Source organism: Numida meleagris, chromosome 14 (genome assembly GCF_002078875.1).
Source record: "Numida meleagris isolate 19003 breed g44 Domestic line chromosome 14, NumMel1.0, whole genome shotgun sequence".
In the NCBI taxonomy this organism is placed as follows: domain Eukaryota; kingdom Metazoa; phylum Chordata; class Aves; order Galliformes; family Numididae; genus Numida; species Numida meleagris.
In genome coordinates this window covers 165,644-175,684 of record NC_034422.1, presented here as the reverse complement: position 1 = coordinate 175,684, position 10,041 = coordinate 165,644, and the positions used below count along the sequence as shown (strand labels likewise).

The window sequence follows — 10,041 nt, the reverse complement described above, 5'->3', positions numbered from 1 at the left end:
CCAGCAGCACTGAATGAATGAATTTCCATTGGATGGAAATGAGCCGCTACAAATTTTGCTCCTTACTTAAGGGCTTTTTATATGCACAGCCAATGCGGACTGAAGACAGGGAGATATGGTTTTCCCACGAACCTGGGCTCCTGACAGCGGAGAAGTGACAGAAGCATCTTCGCTAAACATATATATATATATACTACATATATATTATTTTTTGAAAGAGAGCATTTTCCCCTCTCTTTTTGGTACTTTTTTTCTACCAGGGCTGTGGAGGCACCAGAACATACTCTAACATAACGTTCAGGGACAAAAACACTCAAAATACCTCTGTGTAAACCTTAATTCTGAACTTAATTACCTCACGCACGGAGCAGCTCCTCCTCTGGGCTGACCGCAGCCGCGCCTCACCGCTGCCCCCTCAGGCTCCCCACAGCCGCGAGGCGGGCTCCGGGCGCGAGGCGGGCTCCCCACAGCCGCGAGCTGCGAGGCGGGCTCCGGGCGCGAGGCGGGCTCCGGGCGCGAGGCGGGCTCCCCACAGCCGCGAGCTGCGAGGCGGGCTCAGCCCTTCAGCTCGGTCTCTGCCATTTGCCAGAGCAAAGTGTCCCTGTTGTAGCCAACCCAGAGAGCAGTTTAAACAGAAGAGAAAACACCTCACACCACTGTCTACTCGGCAGTCCCTGAGAGAAAGGAAGCCATGACAGGACCCCCCACCTCCCAGGTGGGTCTGTTCTCGAACAAAAAGCCACACCTATCATCACGACTCCACAAAGCCGGCGAAGCACAGAACACAGCTGGTACAATGAGCAGTGCCGAGAACGTGTTAGGGCCTAGCCTTCTTAGCAGGAAGCAGTGGGGTAGCATTTGCTCTTACCTTTCAAGCCCTCCATGCATGAAGCTTGAACAAACCATTTCTTTCATGAGGAGAACGTGACCACAGAGACAGATGAGAATCTGAAGAAAAGATGGATTTCTCCAGTAAAAAGAAAGGTCACATTATAACAATCAGGGCCCAGTAAACAAATTGGCAGAATGATATAGTGTATGAAATAAAACTCAGTCTGTGTCAAAAAATTTGCGATAAAGTGTAAGGGCTTTTATTACATTTTCTAGATTAAATAGAAGAGTCTCCTTTTTTTAAAACACACAAAAGGAAAAAATACATTCTTCATGTACATTTGAAATACTGACCACATCACAGGGACAATGTACAGTGAAAAGTATGAACATAGCTACACAAGATATCACCACAGTGGACAATTATCAGTCTTTTTTTTCCTGCAGTAAAATTTGAGCAATTCAACATTACTGCTTCCAAAGAGAAATGCATACCTATCACTTCCGTGTTATTTTGTGGGATCATGCAGGGAAGTTTTTTTTTTTTTTTTTTTTGCTTTTGAAAGGCATAAAAATCCTTGCATCACGTGAAAAATTACAGAACTCCACAAGCTTTACACCTCTTTCATACATTCATGATTACAGTTTTTTTTTTTTTTTTTATCATGATTGCAGCCCAACTCCAAAATCCAGGGAAAAAATAAATACATAGAACCTGGTACAGAGAAAGTAATGAATCAGACTGATTGTTGCTGTGTCCAGGAAACAGGTACCCACATGCACACACACATACACAAAAGGTGGAAGACAGCAAGGTGTGACTGAACATCTCTTATTTATTACAAGTCTGGAGCGAGGGCATTGGGTTGCTTGTGTCACTTCAGCAGTGAATCTTTAGAGTCACTCAGTATGGGATGTCATTCTGGTAGTACTGAATCATATCATAGGTCCTACTCCTAGAGAAGAAAAGCAAAGCCAGAGGTAAATGATAGTTAAAGAAAAACCAAAACACTGCACCCATTGTCACAAAAACCACCATCAAGATCCCACAGAAATAAAACATAGGTGAAGGGCAAAAACTACATATTTGCTGCACTCAGTTTTCCCAGCTTATGGGTTCACCTTTCCTTTAGCTGTAGAGAGAAGACAGACATAAATGCCAGACCTGTTGCTGAGGAAACAATTCTGGATGATCTTGATGATGAAAGTTGCAGCCTCCCGTTCAGTCATGTTGGGGCTGAATCTGTGTCTGTATGAAGAAAACACCACAACACAAAAAACAGGGGTACAAATTAGAGAGGTTTCCTTTGAGCATGACACAAATGTGTTTCTGCAAAAGCTCAGCCCAATGTTGATCTCACTTGCTGCAAGTGTGCAGTTCCTTCAAGACAACCTTGTACATAATAGTAATATTTAAAAGCACTTGTGTTTATTCCTACAGCAGAGACTGAGGCTGTGAACTTTTGACCAGTTGAGTGCTAACAGCAGATCTCTCTTTCTAGACAGCTGCTGCTTTTAAAATATCTTAGTACCTAGCAATGACTGTGAGTTCCAGCCCATTATACTTTACAAATTTGTGTTCATTTTTAGGAAAATGTAGGAAGTTATATGCAGGAAATACCGACTGCAGAGCTATTCTGGGGGCATTAGCCTGAAGGGTTGTTTAAAATATATAACATGTGTTTGCATAAACTTTTTACACTACAACATAGTCCCTGTTCAGTACTGCATTATCTGTCAAACAAGTTCTAAGTTGCGACTCCTCAGATTCCAACACCACTTCAGATAGAACACATTACCTCTCATTAAAGCAGATCTTTAGAGTGTTGCTTTGGCAGTGCTAACAACTAAGGTAAACCATGTACTCACACAGTCACTTAACAGCTTGAACTTAATCGTATGAAAGGCCTCTGAAAACCCTGCTGAGATATTCTCTAAAGAAATCTTAACATTTTTTAACACTAAGAAATTTAACATATTTGAGTATTACAACAACACTCGCTGCAGAAGCTGAGACAATATACATACTACGAAGAGCAAGCATTATGAACAGTTCATATGCATGCTGACTTACTTTAACAGCTTGATTGTCTGTCCCCGGAAACATGGCAGCCCTGTATCTAGCATTAATGTAACCAGGGAGACTACAGCATCCATGTAAGGCCTAGAGCAAAAAAAGAAGACAAAAAGGTTACAGTGCTTCAACTTCTGCAGCTTTAATAGGTAAAGCAGGCAGGCTGAGAAGACTGAAGCTGGACCATACTTTTTTCTGTAATTAAAACACCACATGTAATCCTCTCACATTTGCTGGCAGAGCTACATCATTGCTTACGATCTCTTACATTAATTAAATTTCATTCCTTTATGTTGGACTATGAGAGATTTTTTTTAAAGGTTGAGGGAACCGGGCTTGTTTAGCTTGGAGAAGAGAAGGCTCTGGGGAGACCTCACTGTGGCCTTCCAGTACTTCAGGGGAGTGTATAAACAGGAGGGGGAACGATTGTTCACGAGGGTGGATAGCGACAGGAGAAGGGGGAACGGTTTTAAACTGAGACATGGGAAGTTTAGGTTAGATATCAGGAGGAAGTTTTCCACACAGAGGGTGGTGACGTGCTGGAACAGGTTGCCCAGGGAGGTTGTGGATGCCCCGTCCCTGGAGGCATTAAAGGCCAGGCTGGACGTGGCTCTGGGCAGCCTGGTCTAGTGGTTGGCGACCCTGCACTCAGCAGGGGGGGGTTGAAACTCGATGAACTTTGAGGTCCTTTTCAACCCAAGCCATTCTACGATTCTATGATTTAGAATGCTGCAAGATGAGGAGCCCTCAAGGATGACTATATAAAGCAGTACTTTGGGAAATAACACTTCTTTGGCAATGGAAAGGTCAATTGATGCATCAAAACAGAACAGAGGGCTGAAACCAGCAACACTACAGTAACAGATTACCTTCTAATTCCTAATTACACAATTTGCTGCTACATCAGCCCAGCTTCCCTTCTTCCTCCTCTCCTCCCACTCAGAGGAGCTCCCACTAATCTATTACTATGCTACTACTTAGGTGACATTTCTGTCTTGACAAAAAACATTCTCCAGATTGCTCCACTTCAAGGAAGCAAATTGTGCTCAACTCCAAAACAGCCCCTTTTGGGGCTACTAACTGAGGAAACTAATTCTGTAAGATAACATCAATAATATTTCGCACTCATGATGATTGAACAATCTCTTATCTGGGCTCTGTCACACTGTCTTCCTAACCACATGCAACATCCACTTTGTATCAAATTTAGTACTCATTCTCCACGTTAAAACAAAACTTGCTTCTCCAAGTGGAAGCCCACGCCAGAGCAGCCATGGGAACTTGTTGTGGCCTACAAGTATTCATACTGGACCCTCAGTTCCTCATCATCTTCCTCCTCCTATGGTTCTAGTGTGCTTGGTGTAGAACATAGTGAAGCTGCTGATCTCTACTGTCACTGTCTGGGAATCATTGCTGAAAAGCACATCTACAAAACCTTTAATATTTTATAAGGGAAATTGTAGTGCTTCTTCCCACATAATTAACTCTAGCTGAAATGGTGATTAATATGATTGTCCTATTTGGAGCTTCTTACTGCAAAGTTTTAATTAACAGCATGTTGAACTGAAGAAAGGAGATGATGACATTTATAAATTGAATATAATATATGATCTTCTCATATATCATAAGACCAGAAAAAACACAAAGTTAGGCTGTAAAATTTAAGTGTTGTTTCATGCACCAGTTTGACAGACTCGGACCCTCTACAGACTAATGTTTATTATTATTTAACATCCCATCTGGTTTTAGGTGTGCAAGTACTTCCACTTTTGAGCAGTTAAGAATGCTTTACCTGACTGCCAGATAGCCTCTAACACACATCTCCATAAACCATTTGAATGGAGTTGCTTCCATTTTTCCTCCCATTATCATCACCATCTCATCAGTCAGCTTAATGTCGGGCTCCCAGCCCAGATTACCACCAGGTGAGCTCTCAAACATGAATCCAAAATCTGCGCACAAAAGATAAACTGCTTCAGAAACTGCTGATTAGCTGTGCACTGTCAAAGCTGACAGAAGAAAGGAGAGGTGCATTTCAAATAATATCTATTTTACTACTTGCATTCCAATTCTGAATGGAAAAAAAGCTTTGATAAAGTGTAAAAACACCAACAAAAGAATTGTCACTTTAATGTTACACAATACTCATGGATGATGACATCAGATAAACTTTTGCGAAAACATCTGCACCGTTCCAGAAAAGCAAAGCTAAAGCAGAGGTTACAGCCTCATGCAATTATATAAATTTACTCGTCAAGTTTAGTTCACACTCACACAGCAATGAAAGGGACCCAAATATGTACTTACACATATTTATATACACTTGTATATATATGAATATATACGTATGTATAAATATACACACACAATCCACAAGTGTACATTCCTTCCTGAAGCTGGTAAAACCTTGTAAAACTAAAATTATGCAGAAGCAGCTAACACAAATATACATACAATACTAAACGGACAGGAAAAACATCCTATGTATATTTACAAATTGGAATCTGATTAATCTCAAATGGAAATTCTATAAGCAATATTTTACAGCAGAAGGAAAAGATGACTATGACTGACCAATGTGAATGATGTGTCCCTTTTTGTCCAGCATGATGTTGCCATTATGCCTGTCTTTAATTTGGAGCAGAAAGAGAAGAAGACTATACGCAGCCATACTGCGGATGAAATTATAGCGAGCCTGTACAAGCAAGAAGTCAAAGCAAATAAGATGGATAATTTAATAACTCAACCATCCCAGAAGCAGATGCAGTTGAACATTTTTTCCCCCCTCCATTCATGATTAGTTTGAATCTATGTTCAAAAATATTCTCCACATATCTACAGCTGCAATAATTTCTTTAGCTAGCTTACTCATAGTTAAAAATAAATTATCTGCATTAGAAGCCAGGTACAGCATTACGGTAGTAATTATCTAATTATCTGTCATTATTTCTTATGGCTAGAATGTTATTCAGTTGAAATTGTGCTATGTCTGCCAACTGCTATTTTACCTTCTGGAATGCAAGAGTAGACTCATCTCCGTATTGCCTTGTAAAGTAATCATACATCCCAAAGTCTGTCTGCCTGCCCAGCTGGTCACGGGATGTACAGTCAGGAATGCATTCAATAACACCACACTGAAGGGGAAGAAGAGAAACAGGTCTGTAAAGCATACTCCCAACATATATTTTGTTCATGGCTCTTGGCAGTCATAGAGGTCTCCCAGGAAACGTAGGAAAGCCTACGTTTAGTATACATCTAGTATGTTCATTAAAAAAAAAACCTATGTCACAAGTTTGAGAATTTCCATGCAACATAAGACAGTCAATCTGTGACTTTCCACAGACTTGCACAATGTTGTCCCAAAATTGAACAACAAACATGAATAACCACAAGCAGCAAAATTTCAGAGCCAAAAGCTTTAGAAAAGAAGGAAGTAGAGGAGGAAAGACTCTGTCAATGGTACTCCAAATATCTGGTATAGTGATGCGCGCAGTATTTCTTTGCAGAAATGTAAATTTATGTGTGCAGGAAGAGAAAGAATTTTTTAAATTAGGAACTACTTTCGACAGCAGTAGAGTTAACTGCCCACTTACCCCAGGAGCTGTGGCCACCACTCTGTATGGAAACACAAAAAGATCCAAGCCTACCAGCTGAAATATGTTCTTGAAGAGGTCAATGATTTGTAAAGCTAACATGTCCTGTTATATAAGAAAAAAATTGCACAAGCATTACAGGGGTTACGGATCACAAGTCAGATGATAAAAATGCTCTGAAGAACTCTGAAGCGAACATTAAGTTTCCCCAGAAGTTGTGCATACACTGGGGCTCTGAGGAAAATCAAAAAAGGAAGAGATAAATGATGCTTAGGTGGGTAGCAAACAACACCAAAGATTTAACTGCTGACAAGCTTTCTATCGTTCTTTAAGAGAGATACTAATAACTCCGGAGATAACAGCTAGCATTCTCCTTTAATCAAAAACAATCGAGCTTCAACGTACAAGATAGTACAAGGTATCACCTTGGAAATTACTCTGATGTTACCAATTGTTCCGTTGAAAAAGAAGTTCTAAAAAAGAGTTTTATGTCATGGCATTAGACAAACTGTCTTGTAAGAAAAACATTTGTTTCCAAATCAAGTTTTCCAGAATAGTATAACACAATTCTCTCCCCTAGTCCATACCACGCAGGGATTCTCAAAATTCCGAAGAAAAAAACATTTCCATGCTAAAATTATTTCCTTCTTTTATACTGTCACCTACAAATCTGTTTTATATAACTGCAAAGCCTAGTAGCTTTGTACCTGTCTGCAGTCATCACCCACTTTAAAGATAGCTGCTTGCCAACAGATTTTCTTACTGTCCACTCCTTCTTCCGCACTTTCATCTATGGAATCAGAACGACATCGCAGACCTACATGAGGAGTAAAAAAGCAAAGCCCAGAAGTGCATTTCAATTAGTATCTTCATACCATGACAAGCCCCCCCACACTCAAAACCACGTTTCACACTGAAGGACCACTACAAAAATTTCTGCTTTGGAAGGTGAATTCTGTAAGGCAGTTTCCTTTCTCTATTAGAACTGGAACATATACATCAAAAATCATCTTCATTATTTACTTGATAAATGCCTGAATTACATTAAGCTAGTCACTTAAGAGTATCCCACAAAACTTGTTATGAGAAAAAGCTGCCCAGATCTGGAGTCTGCCACAGTCTGAAGACCACAGAAAGGCAATTAATTTTTCTGTTAATCTAAAGTAACTGTTCACATTTCCTCAGGATACTTTTGTGGCATGCTTCCAGGGACTTAAAAAGAAAGAAAAAAAGAAAAAACAGAAGTTATCAAAAATTTTCTTCTCTTTCCATTTTATGCATTTTCATTTGTGAGCTGAACCACTGCAGATTAAGTTCAATATGGAAGTATTCCTTTACTGCAGCAGCACAGGTCACTAAAAGCAGGCAATTTTAAAGGAAGTGCTGACTTACTTAATAGCATCAATGATTAAACCCATTTACTTACCTTCTTTTTCAAGCTCACTAACTCCACATCGTTTCACTTTAAATTTGGCCAGGTAGGGTGCTTTTGCTGCACTACATGGTAATAAATAAAAAGATGATGAGTGCAAGTTAGCCAAATGAGGATTTATAGAAAAATATAATGAATTAACTTAATGGAAGAATACAAGAGCACACTACCTCTGCATAGGGGTTCCTGATTTGTAATCAATGTCCAGAACAATAGCTTCAGGATTGCTGGGCAAATAGCAGCCTGCAAAATGGAGCAGAGAGCAAAGAACAAATTTATTGGCTAGCATGACAGTGGTACTTGGAGAACAACTGTACTTAGTGTCTACAACTTCAGTACATACTTTCGAGTTAAATGAATGTTAGAGATGTTAACTGGAAGGTACAGTCTGCATGTCACAAAGAATGCAGTACCCTGATTGCCAGAAATGATGGCCAGAAATTAATAGAATACAGTTTTGAACTAATACTGCAGAATCTTTACCACAGAAATGCACAGATAGGACTTCTTTTACAATAGTTCCTAGTAAGATGTGGCAGCATATCCCAGTGCGCTAGGGAGCACCTTTAGCAACCCAAACATGGTAGGAGAACTGAAACCTATTAGACAGAGGTCAAAGCCCATTTTAAAAGGAAGATTCAGATGGGGAAAATATGTTTAAAATATATCTATGTATGTGTGTGCATATACATATAAATAAAAGGACTTTGAGATAGTCATGTTTCAAGGGCATGTCCAAAGCAAAAGAAGAACAAAGGCAACTGGACATGTTTTACTCTTGAGATAAATTCTTTAAGATGTTTAATCTCTCTTAATAAAAAGGTGGTCCAAAAGAAGAGAGTTTATTTTCCCTCTTCAGACATACTTTGCTGTTTTTACCTGTGTTATCTAATTTGACTGTAAGCACTATGGGGAAAGCTTTGATGCACCATATACAAATGAATGGCTGGTAAAAATATTTGAGTTGCTTCAAGAGAAACAACCCAAACGTAAGAAGAGCCACCTTGTCACTAGCACCAGAACTGTGAGCAGCCACTTGCCAGACATTTCAGCATTTGCTTACAGAAAATTTTGCACTCACACTGAATGCAAAATGACCACTACATTACATGATGAAATCACTTCTTACCAGGCTGCACTTTCACCTCAGACAGAGCACTCAAACAAGCTTTTTTTCTTTCATCTCCTTTAGGAAACGGCCTAGAAAGATTAATAATATTTTACATAACTATATTCTATATACTATTATATGTACTACCCTGGAGTTTTGTTTCAAATTTATACAATGACAAACATGTCTTACTGCACTGTCTTATTGAAGTCCTTGCTTTGTAGATATAACACTGATTTGACATACAGGTAGCTGTCAAAACCAAACAGCCTAAGAGCAGTGAATTAAATATGAAGATAATTCCTTGCAGAGAAATTTGCATATAAAGAATGCTTTTGTTAGCAGTGCTTGTAGTTATGCCAATGTAATTCTCCTTTGTGGAGCTTACTCCAGAATACGAACATTGCTTTGGAAGTGGTATAAGCTAACTGAAAAAGGACAAGCCAGCAAAATACCTATGCAATTACACGCCTAATTTGTTCACATACTTAGCATGACTGCAGGTGTCAACAGGATAATTGGTAACATGGTTAACGATTAGTACATGCAATTACCCAATTTACACAGGCACTTGTGTTAACCATCTACTGAAATCAGTCATGCAATTGCACACTCATTTGGCGTAGTAGCATGTAACTGAAAGTTATTACTTAGGCTCTAATTTTAAGCAGTACACTAGATTACTGAAGCAGCAACATAACACTTAAGGCAATGAAACCATCACGGATGATACATTTACTGATTTATGCCATCTACAAAGCAAATGGCATCTCTTCTGCGTTGTCTTTACATGGGAAATGCATAAAAAATGGATACATTTTAAGTACCTGAGATGCAATGCTTGCAAATGCACAACTATTAATAGTTGCTTAATTATGATTTCATGCTAACAAAAAGTATTTTGATTTCATCCTAAATATCAAGATACTGGGGCCCTAACGCCCTCTTTTTAACTCATCCTACTGGGTGAAAACATCTTGACATGCGCATTGAAGACACA

The 10,041-nt window shown here is 39.4% G+C and overlaps 1 protein-coding gene across 2 annotated transcripts in view; it reads right to left on the bottom strand.

Moving 5' to 3' along the window:
• Positions 1,069-10,041, bottom strand: part of PI4KA (phosphatidylinositol 4-kinase alpha) — a 55,919-nt gene continuing 46,946 nt past the window's right edge. For both annotated transcript variants that reach the window (XM_021412966.1, XM_021412967.1), the window contains exons 45-55: positions 9,060-9,130; positions 8,101-8,173; positions 7,925-7,995; positions 7,206-7,315; positions 6,499-6,603; positions 5,914-6,039; positions 5,480-5,600; positions 4,698-4,857; positions 2,906-2,995; positions 1,997-2,080; positions 1,069-1,787 (exon numbers count right to left, since the gene is read on the bottom strand). In XM_021412966.1, coding sequence (XP_021268641.1) covers positions 1,736-1,787; positions 1,997-2,080; positions 2,906-2,995; positions 4,698-4,857; positions 5,480-5,600; positions 5,914-6,039; positions 6,499-6,603; positions 7,206-7,315; positions 7,925-7,995; positions 8,101-8,173; positions 9,060-9,130 — 1,063 coding nt within the window. In that variant the 3' untranslated portion in view covers positions 1,069-1,735. The remainder of the gene's footprint in view (positions 1,788-1,996; positions 2,081-2,905; positions 2,996-4,697; positions 4,858-5,479; positions 5,601-5,913; positions 6,040-6,498; positions 6,604-7,205; positions 7,316-7,924; positions 7,996-8,100; positions 8,174-9,059; positions 9,131-10,041) is intronic.